The sequence below is a fragment of the Saimiri boliviensis genome, chromosome 11 (genome assembly GCF_048565385.1).
Source record: "Saimiri boliviensis isolate mSaiBol1 chromosome 11, mSaiBol1.pri, whole genome shotgun sequence".
NCBI classification, from domain to species: domain Eukaryota; kingdom Metazoa; phylum Chordata; class Mammalia; order Primates; family Cebidae; genus Saimiri; species Saimiri boliviensis.
In genome coordinates this window covers 38,903,848-38,926,500 of record NC_133459.1, presented here as the reverse complement: position 1 = coordinate 38,926,500, position 22,653 = coordinate 38,903,848, and the positions used below count along the sequence as shown (strand labels likewise).

Below are 22,653 nucleotides of genomic sequence, written 5' to 3'. Positions count from 1 at the left end.
GTCTCACTAAATGTCTGCTGAATACATTCACCACTTTACTCATTTGACAAATATTTTTCAATAGATTATCACATATAAAGTGCTAGATGCGGGGGATAGGGGAGACATGGGGCCTATCCTCACAGAGCTTTCAGAATGAGTCAATACAACATGATGGCTGAAACCACACATGCAAATTAACCACTGCTAACTAAAGTATGCAAAGAGAAGGACCTCCTGCATACAGATGGGGTTAGCTTTTCCACAATCCACCTGCTCACTTAGAATGCTCTTGCTACTAATCTAATAGCTTCTGACAGACATTCCACTAAGACTTCCACAAGTTACACAAATTTCAAAGATTCAATACTCTGTGGAACTTCCAGTTTGCTCTATACTAATTTGCACTTTTTATATTTCTAAATCTTTACCCCCTCACGTATTGGTCAAACTAAGTAGTGAGATTTCTTATCACTATAAGTATAAGCATACTCTTGGCATGTGAAGAATTGCTGGAATTATCAATCATTTTCATTATCACTTTTTTTTTTTTTTTTTTTGAGACAGTCTCACTCTATAACCTCTGGTTGATTCTCCCACTTCAGCCTCCCAAGTAGCTGGGACTACAGGTGTGAACCACTGTGGGTGGCCAGGTGTTTTTTTTTTTTTTTTAATAGGAGTCTTACCCTGTTGACCAGGTTGGGGTGCAGTGGTGCAATCTCGGCTTACTGCAGCCTTCACCTCCCAGGTTCAAGTGGACCCTTCCACTTCAGGCTCCCCAGTAGCTGGGATCACAACTGTGTGCCACCAGACCTGGATAATTTTTCTGTTTTTAGTTTTTGGTTTTTTTTTTTTAAATGCAAGATTAGGTTGAAAGGATTATAGCCATCCTGTTATTTGGAATGGCTGTAATCCTTTCAACCTAATCTTGCATTAAAAAAACTGGGCCAGGCAAGGCGGCTCACACCTGTAATCCCAGCACTCTGGGAGGCCAAACAGGGCAGATCACTTGAGGTTAGGAGTTCAAGACCAGCCTGGCCAACATGCTGAAACCCCATCTCTACTAAAAACACAAAAAATTAGCCAAACACGGTGGCGCATGCCTGTAATCCCAGCTACTTGGTAGGCTGAGACTGGAGAATTGCTTGAACCTGGCTAGAATTCAGTGGTTTGATCACAGCTCGCTGTAACCTCAACCTCCTAGGCTCAAGTGATCCTCTCTCCCACCGATCTCAGCCTCCTGCATAGCTAGGACTGGAGATGTGCATCACCATGCCCAGCCAATTAAAACAATTTTTTTGTAGGGACAGGGTTTTTTTGTTGCCCAGTCTGGTCTCAAATTCCTAGGCCTCAAGTGATCCTCCCACCTTGGCCTCTCAAAGTGCTGGGATTACAGGTGTGAGTCACTGTACCCAGCCACAGTCTCTTATTTCTCTTTAGGAACTTAATTCACAACCAAAGAGAAAAGGGGCAATAAATGATAAAGACAATCTCCTCAGGTTCATTTTACAGAGACCAAATTAATGGACTCTTTCTTTTGTTTCAGTAAACTCACTTATTCCACAAATACCTACTATTGTAGCAGCACTGTGCTGGGAAGTAAGGTTGGAGACTCTATTCCTTCAAAGGCTATATATACTAAAGGGTCAAATATATACGTAAAAAACTAGCCCACCAGCCGGGCGTGGTGGCTCAAGCCTGTAATCCCAGCACTTTGGGAGGCCGAGGAGGATGGATCACGAGGTCAACAGATCGAGACCATCCTGATCAACATGGTGAAACCCCATCTCTACTAAAAATACAAAAAAAATTAGCTGGGCATGGTGGTGCATGCCTGTAATCCCAGCTACTCAGGAGGCTGAGGCAGGAGAATTGCCTGAACCCAGGAGGTGGAGGTTGTGGTAAGCCGAGATCACGCCATTGCACTCTAGCCTGGGTAACAAGAGCGAAACTCCGTCTTAAAAAAAAAAAAAAAAACTAGCCCACTTAGGCACAATATTTGACTATTGTAAACATTCTTATTGAGGTGCTCTCATTCACATCCCAAGCAGATTACCCTCAGATTATTCTCTCAAGTCTTTGCTAGCTATATACCTCAACTGCCTATATTACATATTTCCATCTGGATGTTCTATTCAAATCTCAAACTCAGCATGTCCAAAACCAAACATCTTCCCAGCAAATATGCTCTTCCTCCTATGTTCCATCTGTCTCCTTTCAGGAGCCAGAGCTAAAAACCTATCTTTGAAACCACCACACCAAAGTTTGTTGATTCTATCTCAGAAATATCTTTGTCTCCTGTCTCTATGCTTTATCTCTATAACCACTAACCTAAAATATGCCCCCAATATCCCTCATCTAGACTGCTACAATGGTTCACTTCTCTAGGCTAAATAACCTCCAGTTCTGTATATGTGTTAAAATTGCAATATGTCTGTACATTAAAAAAAATTAATGTCCAAGGAGAAAATGACTTCAAGACATTGACTAAAATGCTTATGTGCTTAGCATTAAGGTAGTAATAGGAATATGAGCAATTTTTGTTATCGTCATACTTTCCTAAACTTCTCAAGTTTCTTTAATAAGCATGACTACATTTTCTTTTTTTTCTTTTTTTTTTTTTTTTTGAGAAGGAGTTTCACTCTTGCTACCCAGGCTGGAGTGCAATGGCGCGATCTCGGCTCACCGCAACCTCCGCCTCCTGGATTCAGGCAATTCTCCTGCCTCAGCCTCCTGAGTAGCTGGGATTACAGGCATGCGCCACCACACCCAGCTAATTTTTTGTATTTTTAGTAGAGACGGGGTTTCACCATGTTGACCAGGATGGTCTCGATCTCTTGACCTTGTGATCCACCCGCCTCGGCCTCCCAAAGTGCTGGGATTACAGGCTTGAGCCACTGCGCCCAGTGCATGACTACATTTTCAAAGGGAAAAAAAAATCTCCCCTCACCCTCAATTCCATCTATGTTTGTCCCTACATGGTTTCAAGGAGCTCAGTAGCATCCTGATTATTCTTTCGAACTATCAAGAAAGGAGAATTTCTTTCAGGATGGTGCAAAGAACGTAATGCAAAGAATACATTCCAATTTAAATTTTACATTAGGACTAACTTTCCTAAAGAAATAATGGCCGGGCGCGGTGGCTCAAGCCTGTAATCCCAGCACTTTGGGAGGCCAAGGCGGGTGGATCACGAGGTCAAGAGATCAAGACCATCCTGGTCAACATGGTGAAACCCCGTCTCTACTAAAAAAATACAAAAAATTAGCTGGACATGGTGGCGCGTGCCTGTAATCCCAGCTACTCAGGAGGCTGAGGCAGGAGAATTGCCTGAACCCGGGAGGTGGAGGTTGCGGTGAGCCGAGATGGCGCCATTGCACTCCAGCCTGGGTAACAAGAGCGAAACTCCGCCTAAAAAAAAAAAGAAATAATGGTAGTTATATTTATTGAGCATACAGTATGGGTTAGGCACTTCCTAAGAGCTTCACAGGCCACTAAACTTATTTAGTATGCACAACTCCATAAGCTAGGTGATTTATTATCAGCCCATTTTAAAAATCAGGATCCACTGTCAAGTTGTCTTTTGGGGAATTTTTTTTTTTTTTTTTTAATGAGGAAACATGAGACATTGAGTTATTTGGCCGAAGTCATCCAATAGGTAAGTGTTGGATTCAGGATTTGAACTAGAGCCATCTGGCTCCTCAGCCCACACTTAATCACCATGCTTTCTTTATGCCTTTTCACAATTCAACTATTTTAAGTGTGCTTTTAAATTCTGCCCGCTCACCCGCAGCATCAGCTTTAATATTTTGCAGCAAGTTGTGTCATGGTCATCATCTGGCCTTCTTCCAGAGTTTACAATATTTAACTTCCATTCTAAAGTGACTGCTTCTGGGGAATGTTTTCCAGCAATGGCACTGACAGATATCCTGTACTTCAGAATGGTGGTGGGTCACAAAAAAATTAACAAAATATAGCTAGTGTTTATTTTTTATTTTTTATTTTTATTTTTTTTTAAAGATGGGTTTTCACCATGATGGCTAGGCTGGTCTTGAACTCCTAACCTCAGATGATCCACCCACCTCAGCCTCCCAAAGTGCTAGGATTACAGGCGTGAGCCACCGCGCCTACCTCGTGTTTATTTTTAAAGCTGTATGTGCTATCGCAATAGGAAGTTACATGTTTTCTAATAAAGAGGGGTTTGAATTATTTCAAATTTTGCACATAAAGCAAGAAACCTTGACTTAAATTTCTCAACATGTGAAATACCCAGAATTGCATTTCAATAAAATGTCACTGCAGTGCAAGAGGTAGACTTCCAGGAGAGGGCAGCACTTGAGATGGATCTCTGACGTATGAGCAAAAGTGAGGGAACAGGACTCCAAAGAGAGAACTTGAAAAAACTCAGAAAAGATGAACAGACAACTAGATGACTAGAACAGATGGGAGTAAATAGTGAAGAGACTTAAATGTCAGTAATGAGGAAGCACCTCTTGATGGATGTTTCCTATCAAGAGACTAAGCTGAGAGTGAGATGAAATGAAATGGGGAGAGAACAGCTGGCTGCTTACGAGAAAGTTAAGTGGCTGAATTAAACCACGTAAGTCTTTAACATATGCTGTCACTATGCTCCTGCCTCATTTTCTATATTGGTTATCAGTGGTTTTTCAAGGCCAGAAATATGACAAGTTATTACTCTATTTATCTAAAGGTTTTTCACCCATCCTGATTAAATTTCACTGGATTCAGTCCATCAATCTCAGCCTACTAAGATTATTTTTAGATATTGATTCTGCCACAAGATTTAACTCTGCTTTCTAGTTTCATTTCATCTTCATTTTTAGAAAATGCCTTTTGCTGTTTTGTCATGAAAGTAACATAACATTGTTAAATATATATGTAAAAACAAAAATTTAGTAACCCATAATACCACCACCCAGAAACAGACCTCTATTAACAGGCTTGAGGGTTTTTTTAATGCCTAAACCGAACATTTTAATAGACTCATGCTATATATCTTTTCATTTATTGTAAAGTTTTCTTCAATGTCAGTATTCTTATGGCTGCCCAACTTTGTGTGAATATAATTTATTACCCAATTCTTTATTTATAGACATAATGGCTTCTAAATTTGCACTATTATATATAATATTAAGATGAGCACCCCATAACACTAAAATGAGCACTCCTATATCTAACTTTTCCCATGTATCCATGACAATTTTCTTAGAAAAATGTCCTATAAATGGAATTGCTGGGTGCATAATTTTTAAGGCTTTACATAGTGTCAAATTCTGCTCCAGGACATTTGTTCCAATGGACATTCCTATTATTGGTGTTAGAGAATGACAGACTGAGGAACGGTAACAATTATTAGATATTATAATTTTAATATAATTTGAGGATCAGCTTAATAGAAGAAATACAACAGTTGGTTTATTCAATTTACATTCTTTTCATCACTGTTGCACTTCAATAAAATTTTTCAGATATTCCTTTAATGATCTAATATTAAAACCTAGTTACTACGGTTATCCATACAGACCAATGGAATCTAAAAGATAAACCAAGAAATAAATCCTTGCATATGCGATCAAATGAAAATGATTTTCACCTAGGGTGCCAAGACCATTCAATGGAAAAAAGACAGCCTTTTCTTTCTTTTTTTTTTTGAGATGGAGTCTCGCTCTGTTGCCCAGGCTGGAGTGCAGTGGTGCCACCTCAGCTCCCTGCAACCTCACCTCACTGTAACCTCCACCTCCCAGGTTCAAGAGTTTCTCCTGCCTCACTCTCCCAAGTAGCTAGGACTACAAGCACAAGTCACCACACCCAGCTAATTTTTGTATTTTTAGTAGAGATGGGGTTTCACCATATTGGCCAGGTTGGTCTCAAACTGGTCAGAAGACTTAAAAAGACTTTTTCCAAGGAAGATGTACAAATGGACAACAAGCACATGAAAAGATGTGAAACACCACTAATTAGGGAAATGTAAATCAAAACCACAATGAGATATGCCTTCATACCCATTAGAATGATTATTATCTAAAATAAAAGAGGTCAGGCACAGTGGCTAACACCTGTAATCCCAGCACTTTGGAAGCCAAGATGGGTGAATCACTTGCGGTCAGAAGTTTGAGACCAGCCTGGCCAACATGGTGAAATCCCATCTCTACTGAAAAAAATACAAAAATTAGCTGGGCATGGTGGTGCATGCCTGTAGTTCCAGCTACTGGGCAGGCTGAGGAAGGAAAATCACTTGAACCCAGGAGGCAGAGGTTGCAATGAGCCAAGATCACGCCACTACACTTCAGCCTGGGTGACAGAGCAATACCCGGTCTCAAAAAAAAAAAAAAAACGGAAAAGAACAAGCATCAGCAATGGTGTGGAGAAACAGAACCCCTTTGCATTGCTGGTAGATATGTAAAACAGTGCCGTGGTTTGGAAAACGGTATGGTGTTTCCTCCAAAACTTAAACAGAAATACCATACAATCCAACAATTTCATTTCTTGGTATATATCCCAAAGAAATGACAGCAGGATCTTGAACAGATTATTTGTACACCCGTGTTCATAGCAGCATTATTTACAATAGTCAAAAGGTGAAAGAAACCCAAGTGTCCATGAACAGATGAATGAACAAAAGTAGTATATCCATAAAACGGAATATTATTCAGTCTTAAAGGGGAAGAAAACTCTGACACATGATACAACATGAATGTATCTTGAGGATACTATGTTAAGTGAAAAATGGCAGTCACAACAAGACAAATACTGTACAAATTCACTTATATGGGGTACCTAGGAATAGTCAAATTCATAGAGACAGACAGTAGAATGACAGTTGCCACAAGGTAATGAAAAAAGGGAATGGGCAGTTAGTATTTAATGGGTACATAGTTTCACTTTGGGAAGATGACGTTCTAGAGATGGATGGATGAATGGAGTTGATGGCTGCACAACAATGTGAATGTACTTTATGCCACTAAATTGTAGACTCTGAAATGGTTAAGATTAAAAATTCTTTTATTATACTTTACCACAATAAAAGTACCAAAAAGAAAAAAAAAAGAGTAGAGTTAACTTTAAGTCTTGAGGTTTTAGATTAGAAATTTTAAAGAAACTGAAGTGGATGAGCATGCAAAAGGAAGATGCAGGGAGAGGGGAGGATAAATTCAAACTATCCTCCATTTCTGCACTAGCAAGCCATTATTACTAAAAGGACTGATCTACAATACTTCTTAAGTCTGGAGATTTTAAAGTGCAAGCTTTAACATGCTGGGTAAAAGTATTACAATTCTGAGGTAGTTAAGTAACACAAGGGAAATAACAGGCATCCTGACTATAGTTTCAAATCTCTGCCCCATCAATTAATTACCAGATAACCACTCTGGGTCTCATTTTCTGAAATCAGTCAACTGAAATTGACTATCCATTTTGTACTGGTATCCTACAAAATAGCTCTTTTAAATATGGTGGTAAAGGCTGGGTGCAGTGGCTCACACCTGTAATCCTACCACTTTGGGAGGCTGAGGGGAGTAGATCACCCAAGGTCAGAAGTTCGAGATCACCCTGGCCAGCATGGTGGAACCCTGTCTCTATTAAATTTCCAAAAATTAGCCAGCATGGTGGCACAGGCCTATAGTCCCAGCTACTCAGAAAGCTGAGGAAAGGGAATCGCTTGAACCCAGGATGTGGAGGCTGCAGTGAGCTGAGATCAAGCCAATTCACTCCAGCCTGGGTGGCAGACCGGGACTCCATCTCAAAAAAAGAAAAATGGTGGTTAAGCTGGATGCCAGTGACTCATGCCTGTAATCCCAGCACTTTGGGAGGCCAAAGCGGGAGGACTGCTTGAGCTCAGGAGTTTGAGACCAGCCTGGGCAATATATCAAGACCTTATCTCTGGAAAAAAAAAACAAAAAACAAAAAAAAAACCATAGCAAGATCCCATCTCTACAAATAATAATAATAATAATAATAATAAAACAAAGACAGTTGGGGGTTCAAACTATTTTTTCAAAATGGTGGTAAAGCACACATAAAATTTGCCATCTGAACCATTTTTAAGTATACATTTCTGTGGTATTAAGTATTCAAACTGTTGTGCTACCACTTGAATATCTACCCACTGAACTTCTGTCATCTTATGAAGCTGAAACTCTGAACTCATTAAAAAATAACTCCCCATTCTCCGCTCTCCAGCCCTTGGCAACCACTATTCTATTTCGTGTCTCTATGTGCAATATAGCTTTCATAGTATTATATTTTGTTTGAAAACGCAACATAAGAGCGTGGTGTTGGCATAAGAGTAAACAAATAGATCAATGAAACAGAACAAAATCCAAAATGAGACTCACACATGTATGGCTAATTTTCAACAAGGTGCAAAGGCAATTCAGTGGAGAAAGGATAGCTTTTTTCAACAAATGGTGCTGCAATTTTTTTTAAATATCACTCATATATATGGCTATAGATATACCTATATAATACTATTATATATCTATAGCTAAATACATATGAGTGTTTTCATTTTTTTGTGAGCCAAAGATCTTTTTGTAAATTTTCTTTCTGAGCCAAAGATTTATCTGTTCATTTCTTGCATTTGAAGTACTCTTCAATTATCTCCTTGACCTGAGACTCCCTGAAAAATACAGAATGCTTCAAGAATTTGCATGTCATCCTTACACAGGGGCCATCCTAATCTTCTCTGTATTGTTCCAATTTTAGTGTATGTGCTGCTGAAGCAAGCACGAGTGATTTTTTTTAAAAAGTTCTTTAGATATACCTATATCTGTATCTAAAAAACTTTCCATCCATCCTTCATACCATATATGCAAATTAACTCCAAATGAATCACAGACCTAAATGTAAAACCTAAAACTATACAATCTCCAGAAGAAAACATAGCAGAACAACTTTCTGGTATTGGATTAGACAGATTTTTTTTTTAAATATAACAGGAAAAGCACAATCTACAAAAGAAAAAGTTAATAAACTGAACTTTATTAAGAATTTATATGCTGGCCGGGCGCGGTGGCTCATGCCTATAATCCCAGCACTTTGGGAGGCCAAGGCGGGTGGATCACGAGGTCAAGAGATCGAGACTATCCTGGTCAACATGGTGAAACCCTGTCTCTACTGAAAATACAAAAATTAGCTGGGCATGGTGGCACACGCCTGTAGTCCCAGCTACTCGGGACGCTGAGGCAGGAGAATTGCTTGAACCCAGGAGACGGAGGTTGCGGTGAGCCGAGATCGCGCAATTGCACTCCAGTCTGGGTAACAAGAATGAAGTTCTGTCTCAAAAAAAAAAAAAAAAGAATTTATATGCTTAGAAATACACTCTTAAGGCTGGGTGCAGTGGCTCATGCCTATAATTCCAGTAGTTTGGGAGGCCGAAGCAGGCAGATCACTTGAGTTTAGAAGTTCAAGACCAGCCTGGCCAACATGGTGAAATCCCATCTCACCTAAAAATACAAAAAATAGCTGTGTGTGGTGGTGGGTGCCTGTTCCCAGCTATTCAGGAGTCTGAGGCAGAACAACTGGGAGGCAGAGGTTGCAGTAAGCCAAGATCACGCTACTGCACTTCAGCCTAGGCTACAAAATGAGACTTCGTCTCAAAATAAATAAATAAATAAATTTTCAAAAATAAATAAAAAAGAAAGAAATACACTATTAAGAGAATAATGAAGAGAAGGCACAACCTAGGGAGAAAATCTTTGCAAAGCATGTATCAGAAACACAAACACAACACTATGTCTCAAAGCTCAACAATAAGAAAACAATTATTTTTTAATAGCAAACATTTGGACACTTCATCAAAGATATAAGGATGCCAAACAAGCATATGAAAAGATGTGTGACGAAAGTCATTAGGGTCAGGCTCAGTGGCTCACACCTGTAACCCCAGTATTTTGGGAGGCCAAGGCAGGATTGTTTGAGACCAGCAGTTCAAGACCAACCTGGACAACACGACGAAATCCCATCTTTACAACAAATACAAAAATATTAGCCAGGTGTGGTGATGCATCCCTATGGTCCCAGCAATTCAGGAGGCTGTGGTGGGAGAATCACCTAAGCCTGGGAGGCACAGGCTGCAGTGAGCCAAGATCACACCACTGCAGCCTGGGTGACAGAGTGAGATCCTGTCTCAAAATTTTAAGTCATTAGGGAAATGCAAATTAGAATCATAATGACCTAACAGTGATTTTAGAGTGGCTAAAATGAAAAAAATTACTGGCCACACCAAGTGTTGGTAAGCAGGTAGAAAACTAGAACTCTCATACACTGTTGATGTGAATGTAAAATAATACAACTACTCTAGAAAACCTGTCAGGTGACCCAGTCATTCCACCGAGGTATTTATCCAAAAGAAAAGAAAAAGCATTTGTCCACACAAAGACTTACACACAAAATGTCCATAGCAGCTTGATTTGTAGTAGCCAAAAACTAGAAACAATCCAAATGTCTATCAATAGGTAAATAAACAAATCATGATATATCCATACAATAAATACTCATCAATAAGAGACTATATGATTATAGCATTTATATAAAATTATTAAAAATGCAATCTATAGAGACAGCAGATCAGTAGTTGAGTGGGGATGGAAGGGTATGTATACAAGAGGGTAAGAAAGGTAATACAAAGCAGTACGAAGAAACTTCTAGGGATGATGGATATCATCATAATCTTGATGGTTTCATGGATATTAAGATATGCCAAAGCTCATCAAATTGTACATTTTTCTTTTTTTGAGACGGGGTCTTGTTCTGTTGCCCAAGATGGAGTGCAGTGTTGCAATCTTGGCTCACTCCAACCTTGGCTTCCCAGGTTCAAGAAATCCTCCTGCCTCAGCCTCCCGAGTAGAATGAGAATTTTCTTTTTGAGTCGAAGTCTCACTCTGTTGCCCAGGCTTGAGTGCAACAGCACAGTCTTAGCTCACTGCAACATCCACCTCCCAGGTTCAAGCAATTCTCCTGCCTCAGCCTCCAGAGTAGCTGGGATTACAGGCACCCATCACCATGCCCAGCTGATTTTTATATTTTTAGTAGAGACAGGGTTTCACCATATTGGCCAGGCTGGTCTCTTGGCCAGGCTTGTCTTGAATTCCTGACCTCGTGATCCGCCTGCCTCGGCCTCCCAAAGTGATAGGATTACAGGCGTGAGCCACCATGCCCAGCCAGAATGAGAATTTTAAGTGAAATCTTCTAAATTCAAATCTACATATATGTTCTCCATTTCACATGACAATAAAAGACAAGATTGATCCAGATGTGATGTTTAATCCACATTTACTGTTAGGACTTTATGGGATCATCTGTTCTAGATTTAACTTTTTTTCCCCCCAGGACAGAGTCTTGGTTCTCCTGCTCAGTCTGGAATGCAGTGGCACAAACAAAGCTCACTGTAACCTCAAACTCTTCAGTTCAAGGGATTTCCTGCCTCAGCCTCCCAAATAGCTAGGACTCCAGGTTCCCACCACAATGCCCAACTAACTTTTAAAAAGTTTATGTAGAGACAAGGTCTCAATACGTTACCCAGTCTTGGTCCTGAACTCCTGGCTTCAAGAGCTCTTCTCACCTTGGCCTCCCAAAGCACCAGGATAACAGGTGTGAGCCACTGTGTTTCGCCCCTTGATTTAACATTTTCATCAACAAAGTCCTTTAAAGGCTGAAATTGGGCTGGGCGCAGTGGCTCATGCCTATAATCCCAGCACTTGAGAGGCCAAGGCGGGTAGATCATGAGGTCAGGAGTTCAAGACCAGCCTGACCAACATAGTGAAACCCCATCTCTATTTAAAAAAAAAAAAAAAAAAAAATGAAACCAAGATTTCACTACAAAGGAAAAAGCCAAATAAAGACAGCAAGCATAACTAATACAAATACTTTCAGTTCTAATTAGTAGTTTTCACTGGGATGGGCATTTATCCTAGGGGGCAAATGATAGTCCATCAGGTAGCAGGAATATAATATTAATACTTATATTCAAATGAGTTTTTAAAAATCTCACCCCTTTTATGTATTTCTATGTCTGTTTTATACAATATATAGGTATGGTACAAATAAAACATATTTGTAAAAAGATATTAATTTATTTTGATAAGAATATATGAGACGAATGTTTGGAGATGACTTAGAAAATAAATCTCTAGCAGCGGAGCTCAGTGGCTCACGCCTGTAAGCCCAGCACTTTGGGAGGCCGAGGCAGGCAGATCACCTGAGGTCAGGAGTTCAAGACCAGCCTGGCCAACATGGCAAAACCCTGTCTCTACTAAAGTACAAAAATTAGCCAGGCACGGTGGCAAGCGCCTGTAATCCCAGCTATTCAGGAGAGTGAGGCAGGAGAATCACTTGAACCTGGGAGGTGGAGGTTGCAGTAAGCCGAGATCACGCCTCTGCACTCCCGCCTGGGTGACAAAAATATATATATATATCTTTAGTAAACATTTTTCAATAGAATTATATAATTTTGGAGCAGAATCAAATCTTAAAGAGCATCTCATTTAGACAGCAATATAAGGCCCCTTGCAAATAAGATGACATGCCCCATGTCTCAGAAACACACACACACACACACACACACACACACACACTCACCCCCAAACAAAAAGCTCACAATCATATTTTAGGCTAAAACTAATTAAAACTCAGTGGCAGGCAGAAAGACAAGGCAACCACCTCTTCACCTTGCTTTACTATAGTGTGGGAAAAAAAAAAAAAAAAAAAAAAAAAAAAAGCATGTCACTCTTGAGCTGATAAAGGCTTTAGAATATGGCAAAATGTTTTAGACCTGGTAAGTTTAGCAAATGCTGCACAATACCTAATGTCTCTCTTGAAAATTCATAATATTTTTTTCTTTTTTTGAGAGAGTCTCACTCTGTCGTCCAGGCTGGAGTGCAATGGTGTGATCTTGGCTCACCACAACATCCGCCTCCTGGGTTCAAGCAATTCTCCCACTTCAGCCTCCTGAGTAGCTGGAATTACAGGCATGTGCCACCATGCCTGGCTAATTTTTGTATTTTTAACAGAGATGGAGGCCAGGCACAGTGGCTCAAGCCTGTAATCCCAACACTTTGGGAGGCCGAAGCGGGTGGATCACGAGGTCAAGAGATCGAGACCATCCTGGTCAACATGGTGAAACCCCGTCTCTACTAAAAATACAAAAAATTAGTTGGGCATGGTGGCACGTGCCTGTAATCCCAGCTACTCAGGAGGCTGAGGTAGGAGAATTGCCTGAACCCAGGAGGCGGAGGTTGCGGTGAGCCGAGATTGCGCCATTGCACTCCAGCCTGGGTAACAAGAGCGAAACTCCATCTCAAAAAAAAAAAAACCCCCCAGAGATGGGGTTTCTCCATATTAATCAGGCTGGTCTCAAACTTCCAACCTCAGATGATCCGCCCACGTTGGCCTTCCAAAGTGCTGAGATTACAGGCGTGAGCCACCGTGCACGGCCAAAACATATTATTTATATAAAATTTAATGCATTTTATGTGAAATATTTTATTATATAATAAAAATGAAGTTCTCTTAAGCGATCAAGATACAAAGAACAATAAGGTGTGGTCCCTGCTGGGAAACAGGATAAACTGGTTGACAAAAAATGTCTCCTTCCTTCTTGGCCGGGCGCAGTAGCTCACACCTGTAATCCCAGCACTTTGGGAGGCCAAGGTAGGCAGATCACTTGAGGCCAGAAGTTCGAGACCAGCCTGGCCAATGTGCCAAAACCCTGTCTCTACTAAAAATACAAAAATCAGGGCTGGTGCGGTGGCTCACACCTGTAATCCCAGCACTTTGGGAGGCCGAGGTGGGTGGATCACGAGGTCAAGAGATCGAGACCATCATGGTCAACATGGTGAAACCCCGTCTCTACTATAAATACAAAAAATTAGCTGGGCATGGTGGCGCGTGCCTGTAATCCCAGCTACTCAGGAGGCTGAGGCAGGAGAATTGCCTGAACCCAGGAGGCGGAGGTTGCGGTGAGCCGAGATTGCGCCACTGCATTCCAGCCTGGGTAATGAGAGCGAAACTCCGTCTCAAAAAAAAAAAAAAAAAAAGTGATCTGAAGAAAAATAAAGCAGTATTTAAGGAGGTGGAAGACAATGGGGAAGTGCTATTTTTGAGAAGACAGTCAAAGAAGGTCACTGGGAATGGTGACAAGTGTCTAGACCTGAATGAAAATAAAATACGTTTTAGCCTTTGCAGTCTTATATTAAGTTGTGCTTTCTATTCCGTTTATTTATTTTATTTTATTTTAATTTTTTTAAGAGACAGAGTTTCTTCATATTTGGTCAGGCTGGTCTCGAACTCCCGACCTCAGATGATCCGTCTGCCTTGGCCTCCCAAAGTGCTGAGATTATAGGAGTGAGCCACCACGCCCAGCCTCTATTCTGTTTTTATCAACACTATTCAGAAGAGTATGATCCACGGAAGAAACAGAAACCACTAGACGCCACAGTACACAGTAAGAGATAAGATGGCACCACAGTAAATGACAGCAACCAAAGTTTTCACTGCTCCATGGGTCACATTTACACTATATTTTTGCCATGTACATTACAAAGCTAGCTTTTGCTATGATAACTACTTGTCACATAGTTTCTATTTAGACATTACTAAAAAGAAGGCAGCACAAGAAAAGAAGCTAATGCATTAAAAACTTCTTGACACCAGGCACGGTGGCTCACGCCTGTAATCCCAGCACTTTGGGAGGCTGAGGCGGGTGGATCACAAGGTCAAGAGATTGAGACCATCCTGGTCAACATGGTGAAACCCCGTCCCTACTAAAAATACAAAAAATTAGCTGGGCATGGTGGCGCATGCCTGTAATCCTAGCTACTCAAGAGGCTGAGGCAGGAGAATTGCCTGAACCCAGGAGGCGGAGGTTGCGGTAAACCGAGATCGCGCCATTGCACTCCAGCCTGGGTAACAAGAGAGAAACTCCATCTCAAAAACAAAAACAAACAAACAAAAAAAAACTTCTTGAAATATATCAAAGAGGTAAGGCTCAAGAGCCTTTGTGGCCATCACTTCAAGGTAAGGAGACTGACTATCCCCATTTTGACATCTCCAAATGATCATCCTTTTAGGTGGCTAACTCTTCCTCAATACTAGGCCTCTCATTTTCTTTCTGCATCAATGCTATTCCTCACTGGACACATGTAAATATTTACATTATTATATGAATGCAGGCTTAAGTTGATAAGTAATGTCTCCAAGAAATGGCCAAAAGCTCCTATCCTGTTCCTTTATAGTAATTTCTCATGGTCAAATTGTTTTTTACATACTAGATTTTACATTAGGTGTTCCCCCTAAAGTATTGTTTTAAGTGTATCTCATGAGTGCATCATGAAATCCCTACAATACAATTGATTTAACAAATTAGTTTTGTGTGGCAGGCATGGTACTAATTGCTAGGTACTAAGTATACCAAAAAGAATAAACAAGATCCCTGTTCTTGTTGACTTAGAAGTCAATACAAAAGACAAACATGGAAACAAATATTTAGGCACCATGTTTATGTATAAGAAGCTAATAGAATACATTGCTGAAAGAACCACCTAATTAATTCTGCCACTGAAATTAGAAAAAGCTTCTGAAAGACCACAATATTTGAGCCAGGTCTTGAAGAATAAATAGGCAGATAGGTAAAGGAAGACCCTGGGTTATTCAGGCACAGTGAGAAATGGACACAGTGGTGAAGGTGGGATCAAACAAACTTTTTTTAATGAGGCTGTAAAAATGGGAGTTGGTGGTCCAGATTATAAAGGCTTTGTATGCCAAGCTAATAAGTTTGAACTTTATCTTGTCTTTGGGGGAAAAAAACCATTGAGGTATTTTAGGGAATAAAGTGACTAACAAGATTATATTCATAATTTAGAAAGAACACAAAGATGAACGAACTGTAGATAATGCCAGTCAGAAGGCAAGAGATCAGTGAAGAGTTGCAATAGGAGAAAGGCTGAACGAAGACAGTGACAGCAATAAAATTGAGAGTTAAAACTATAGGTATTGTATAAAGCGTCAAAAAAGAAAAAGAAAAAATCCCAAACAAATAAGAGGACACCTATCTTATGAATCAGGAAAAGCTTCACGGAAAGAATGACATTTATATTGGGCTGTAAAGAAGGAAAATCTCCCATGAAGACAGTGAGAGAACAGCACAATGAAAGGGAAAGACATGACCTGAGATATTGTTACCGTAGTTAATAAGCTAACTGGATCTTGAAAAGTCGAATGAAAATTAAAATCATCTTTCCCAAAATAATGTACTTGGAAACTCACAGACAAAATTTTAATCACAGGAATAACTGCAATCACACTTTGGTCCGTGGACTGACTCCAAGTAAAGAACTCCTGAATAAAAGTCAACAGTTGAACTCAGGTGATGGGACTGACAAGCGGCGGACTGAAAAGCATGTTGAGACCAAGGTTGTGAAAACTTTCTACTACAAAATGAGAAATTTGGATAACACAGACAATTCTGGAGGTATTTTTTTTAAATAGAGATTTTCTTTTTTTTTTTTTTTTTTTTTTTTTGAGACGGAGTTTCGCTCTTGCTACCCAGTCTGGAGTGCAATGGCGCGATCTCAGCTCACCGCAACCTCCGCCTCCTGGGTTCAGGCAATTCTCCAGCCTCAGCCTCCTGAGTAGCTGGGATTACAGGCATGCGCCACCCTGCCCAGCTAATTTTTTGTATTTTTTAGTAGAGACGGGGTTTCACCGTGTTGACCAGGATGGTCTCGATCTCCCGACCTCGCGATCCTCCCGCCTCAGCCTCCCAAAGTGCTGGGATTACAGGCTTGAGCCACCGCGCCCGGCTTCTAAATAGAGATTTTCTATTAAGTCCTTACAACAATGAATTTGCATACAAAACATAAGTACTATTATCCATTTGCAAAAGAATTAAGGTTTAAAGAAAATAACAAGATCAGACAACTATTTCAATAGGGAAGCCAGTACATCCTATCTGACTCAGAGCCCTTGTACTCCATCACTAATCTACAAAAATGAAAATTTTTGTGTAGTACATACTTTTTTTTTTTTTTTTTTTTTTTGAGACGGAGTTTCGCTCTTGTTACCCAGGCTGGAGTGCAATGGCGCGATCTCGGCTCACCGCAACCTCCGCCTCCTGGGTTCAGGCAATTCTCCTGCCTCAGCCTCCTGAGTAGCTCGGATTACAGGCATGTGCCACCATGCCCAACTACTTTTTTGTATTTTTAGTAGAGACGGGGTTTCACCATGTTGACCAGGATGGTCTCTATCTCTTGACTTCATGATCCACCCGCCTCGGCCTCCCAAAGTGCTGGGACTACAGGCTTGAGCCACTGCGCCCGGCAGCACATACTTATTTTAACCATTAAAAATCTATGAAGTCACTGTTAGTCTTGAACCTAAGTGTCTCATATAAACATGGTTTATCATAAAATTACTTTGCCTAGTATTCTCAAAGTGTAATCATATGATCACCCAATAATTTCAATTTTGATAATGCAGTTTACTAAAAGAAAAGTCTTCAAATTTTGCATTACAAATAGACATGCCAATTGTAAAACTTAAGGAATCTTGGTCCCCAAAATACAGCAAAAACTTGAGAAGACATCATCAATTTTTCAGGAAAACAAAGAAAGACTGTTTTCTAAAGTTAATCTTATCCACACTGCCTGGCAGTGGTTTCAGAAAAGGAACTGAAGGAAAGAGAAAAAACAAACCACATCCCATAGTTACTTAATACAAATTTTCACTGAATACAATTTGACCTAAGTATCATTTTCTTAGTAACTATTACTTTTAGAGTTTCATTTTATCATCTTCACAAACTTATGAAAATTGAAAATATGCCCAGCAGGAGACAAGCTCCTCTATTCACTCATATGTTAGTTTATTTCTTGATTTGGTGCAACTCCAAAGATAGAGCCATTTCTTTTAAGTGCTGCAAGAGTTGGAGAGAATATGGTCCCAGCATGTTGCAAAAGGGATCTAAGTTGTACAATCTAAGTCTCTAGGACAACATTTCTAACTAAATAACTGATGAAAACACATTTGTAGTATGAAAAATCCTATAAGCAAGGGTCAGGCCTTTATAATAATGTAAAAATACCTACTACCTATCTTTATATATTATGTGCTCCTCTCCTAGAGTGCAAGAATCCTGTCTTAGGTTCCCATCTTCAGAACTGTCACACAATCAGTGTTCCCTAAGTGAATGAACATATCTTATTATTCCTTTCAGATGTGAAACCAAGAGCTTGTCAACGAAATTTATTGATGGTGAAAATTTACCTGCTTCTTTATACAATTTTTACTTTTTCTGTATCTTGTCATCAAGGACACAGTTGATCTTATCTGTACTAGGAAAAATGTGTCAAAAATATTACAAATTTTGTGAAGACTTGTACACAAACTTTCTATTCTACTGTTTGTATAAAACATTATAAGGAGATAAAGGTCAGAAAACAAGGAATAGTTTTTTGTTTTATTTTGTTTTTTTTGTTTGTTTGTTGTTTTTTTTTTTTTTGAGTCAGAGTTTCGCTCTTGTTACCCAGGCTGGAGTGCAATGGCGCGATCTCGGCTCACCGCAACCTCCGCCTCCTGGGTTCAGGCAATTCTCCTGCCTCAGCCTCCTGAGTAGCTGGGATTACAGGCACGTGCCACCATGCCCAGCTAATTTTTTTTGTATTTTTAGTAGAGACGGGGTTTCACCGTGTTGACCAGGATGGTCTCGATCTCTCGACCTCGTGATCCACCCGCCTCGGCCTCCCAAAGTGCTGAGATTACAGGCTTGAGCCACCACGCCCGGCCTAAGAAATAGTTTTGCAGACATAGTTGCCCAAGGTTTTTAGCTAAGAAGTGGTAAAGTCACACTCAAGACCCAGCTAACTCCCAATCTCATGTGCTTTCTCTTACAATACAGTGTTAAAGAAATACCTGTTCTTAATGCATTTATTAGTCTAGAAAACATTTTTTGGAAAAAATTTAGGCAAAAAAAACCCACAAAACTTCATAGAAAAGACTAATTACACATGCTTTCCTTTAAAAATTCTTCTGGGCCATCACATCTCTGATGTCACCAAGACTCAAAACATTAAAATATTACGTTAAATAAAACCGCAGTTGCATGCACTAGGCATAAGGCAGAATACATATATATGTGATCCTTTGACAAGCTTCATTCTGACTGCTTACATTCATTCTTGTCATCTTTCCAAGGAGACAACTCAAGCTTAGAAGCCTCATCCAAAACCCAAAGTTGTTTTCCTGCACCAACCCCCTCCTTCAATTAGTTTCCCCTTCTCCATACCATTCTGGGTCCTTACCAATCTCTACCTTTGGCACTGGGATGCTTTCCCCACCCTAGACCTTCACATGACTCATTTTCATTCTTGCAGCCCAGAGGGTCTACTACCTAAAGTGGTCTTTCCCACTTGCTGCTTCCTAAGCACATATTACAATTTATAATTAACCTTTTTACTTATTTTTACTAGCAAATTGTCTTTTCTATCAGGATATCCCATGAGGGCTCTCTCCACACCATTGTCTCTACAACACCTTCTTTTCCATCATTACCAAAACCGCGCTGGAAATACTGTCATTCCTACCACCTCCCATAAGTAAGTTCATCAAGGCTAAGTGGTGTCTTATTCATGTTTCCCCAGCACTTGGTAAAGTCCCTGGCACCATCCTATGAAGTCAGTAAAAATTTGTAAAATAAATTAGCTTACTAAATAAGGATTACTACTAAGGAAGCAGAGAACAACACCACATTAACATTTAATAGTACAGGGCAACGTTGCAGGTTGTACACACAAACACTGGAGTGGTACAATGCATGGAAAAGATTAGTAAGGACAAAATTCCATTCAAAGAGATGAGGTGCTTTCTGCCTCGGCAGAGAGACGAAGAGCAATCAAGCAAGCTAACTTTTATTCTACTCCAGACCAACAGAACAAATTGGCCCCCAAAATTTTTATTGTAGAAGGCCGCAATTTATTCAGCACACTCGACTACTTATTAAGACTCCAAGTACCAACATACCACGATTATTTTGTATTTTCTAAGGTACAACAAGCAGATAAGGAGCAGAGGGGTGCCTCTGAAATCTGATAGAACAAACATGGAAGTAGAAATAATAATGGCAGATATTTATATTTGTAAAAGACTTGAAAACATACAGAAAAATGTCAGAGTGGTCATGGAGACTAAACACAACACACTCATAAATATGTAATCATAGGTTAGGACCCACCATGGCACAGAAGTGATCATACGACTGCCAAAAGAGGCCACACTACATCTCTCTTCCCATCCTCTTCTACTCAAAGAGTCAGCCTTATTCTTGGTAGCACAATCGTCTCAAAGGAATACAGAAAAGACGAAAAAACGACTTAAACGTTAAAAAAAAAAAAAAAGCAAAAATCAAACAACCAACCAGCTCTGCAATCCCTCATGAGAAAGCCCTAGACGCCTTTCGAAGCCAACTGTCATACCTTTTAGAAGCCCAGAAGAGGTTAACTCCAAAAATAAGTATCTGGCCCCAACACACCTCTCCGGATTATTCAGAAAAATCCAGGTTTACCAGTTTGGAGATATGCACTCCACTCAAAAAAGGATGCGCCGGCAGGGACAAGCAATCAATCCCTCAGGGGGCAGTGGCGCTCCAACCACCCGGCCAGGACACAGGCAACGGCGACAGGGCACAGCCCTTCCAGGGGCCCGCCGGAAACCTCCAGGATCTCAGTTAAGGCTCAGAGCAACCCGCCCCAAGGGTGGCCAAAGTCGGGCAGTGGCGGAGGGGAGCCAGCGGTAGAGCTTCGGAGCTGGGCCTTCCCGGCCCGGGGGCGCGGCGAGTCACAGAGGTGGCGCCTTTCAGTCCAGACCCGGCTGCTGCAGAGGATCCAGGGCCTCTTTCCCTGACTTCCCCACCCCGCTGCCCTCATCCAGCCAGTCAGCCCCTCACCTGGCAGAAGCTCCGGCAGTAGTTCAAAGATGAAACCTCCGACACCTCTTGCTCCCTCAGCTCTGTCTCCAGCTGCCACAGACACGGCCGCAGTCCCGAGGCTCCCGGCGCTGGAGATGCGGGGCGATGACCCCGAACCATGGACTCAGTATCGACTCCATCTCCGGCTCCCGCTACCGCCGGAGCCTCAGCCCCAGCCCCGGCGACAGCGGCGGCGTCTCCCTTTCCGTCCGCCATCTTCCCACGGCCCACCAGCGCGTAGGCAACCAAGCCACGTGACTCAGCCCTGGCCCCGCCCCCGGCCGCCCGCGCACGGTGACGCACTCGTTAGCGACACCGGCGCCAGCCTGATTCCGTCACACGGACTCCGGGTGCCCCTCCTTTCAGTGGCCTATGCATCACCGGTCTTGACAACAGCCTAGCAACAACTGGCTAGAGGCTGTGCCCACCTAGACTCCTTTGGGGTCATGGGATCACGGAGCCAGAAATGCCTATAGAGCAATCTAGATATGAGGAGGACGACATTGGAACTGCGATCTGAAGGGACCAGAGGAAGGTAGCCCTGAAAGGAACGCAGAGAAAGGCATCTCTGTTAGAAGGAAAATAAGCAAAGATTGTGAAGCCGAAATGAAGAGTAACATCAAGGGAGCTTGGTTTATGATAAAGACGGCATTGTTTCCGAAAGGGAAATAATTAGATTTTACCTCAAACCGTATCCAAAAATAAAGCCGAGATGGAAAATATTTTCGGAAAATGAAAATAGCTTTTTTTTTTTTTTTTTTTTTTTTTTTTTTTTTTTTTTTTGAGACGGAGTTTCACTCTTGTTGCCCAGGCTGGAATGCAATGGCAAGATCTCGGCTCTCCTCAACCTCCGCCTCCCGGGTTCAAGCGGTTCTTCTGCCTCAGCCTTCCGAGTAGCTGGGATTACAGGCATGCATCACCATACCTGGATAATTTTTGTATTTTTAGTAGAGACGGGGTTTCTCCATGTTGGCCAGGCTGGTCTGGAACTCCTGACCTCAGGTGATCCGCCCGCCTCGGCCTCCGAAAGTGCTGGGATTACAGGCGTGAGAGGCAACGCCCCCCGCCTCCCCCCACCCCCACCCCCACCCACCGCTAAGAATTATCTTAGTAAGGGCGGAAAAGCACAAACCGTAAGGGAAAATATTTAGATTTGACTATATTAAAATGTGTTACTTAGGTGTAACAAGTTAAAAAAGATGGCACACAAAGACAAGCCGCAGACTAGATTACATTCCCCATAGATATAACCATTGTTTATTGCTTATTGTTGTTTTTTGAGACAGAGTCTTGCTCTGTCACCCAGGCTGGAGTGCAGTGGCGCCATCTAGGCTTACTGCAACCTCTGCCTCCCAGGTTCAAGCGATTCTCGTGCCTCAGCCTCCTTTGGTAGCTGGCACTATAAGCGTCTGCCACTACGCCCGGTTAATTTTTGTATTTTTAGTAGAGGCGCGGTTTCACTGTGTTGGCCAGGCTGGTCTCGAACTCCTGGCCCCAAGTGATCCGCCTGCCTCAGTCTCCCAAAGTGCTGGGATTATAGGAATGAGCCACTGTGCCTGGCCATAACCATTGTTTTAATTAGTATCCAAAGCAGTTCCCAAAATCGAAAAAGGCAAACAATCCAATAGAAAAGTAGATAAAAAGCTGGAGGTGGTGGCTCATGCCTGTAATCCCAGCACTTGGGAGGCCAAGGTGGGAGGATT

The 22,653-nt window shown here is 41.4% G+C and overlaps 1 protein-coding gene and 1 non-coding gene across 2 annotated transcripts in view; both read right to left on the bottom strand.

The window, feature by feature from the left end:
* Positions 1-21,180, bottom strand: part of RLF (RLF zinc finger) — a 79,011-nt gene extending 57,831 nt beyond the window's left edge. Inside the window, exon 1 of the mRNA XM_003937011.3 lies at positions 20,930-21,180. Within this exon, the coding sequence (XP_003937060.1) occupies positions 20,930-21,166 (237 nt within the window). The 5' untranslated portion in view covers positions 21,167-21,180. The remainder of the gene's footprint in view (positions 1-20,929) is intronic.
* Positions 8,618-8,724, bottom strand: LOC120366134 (U6 spliceosomal RNA). The gene has a single exon (XR_005580883.1). It is a non-coding gene; the product is annotated as a U6 spliceosomal RNA (small nuclear RNA).
* Positions 21,181-22,653: the final 1,473 nt, after the last annotated feature.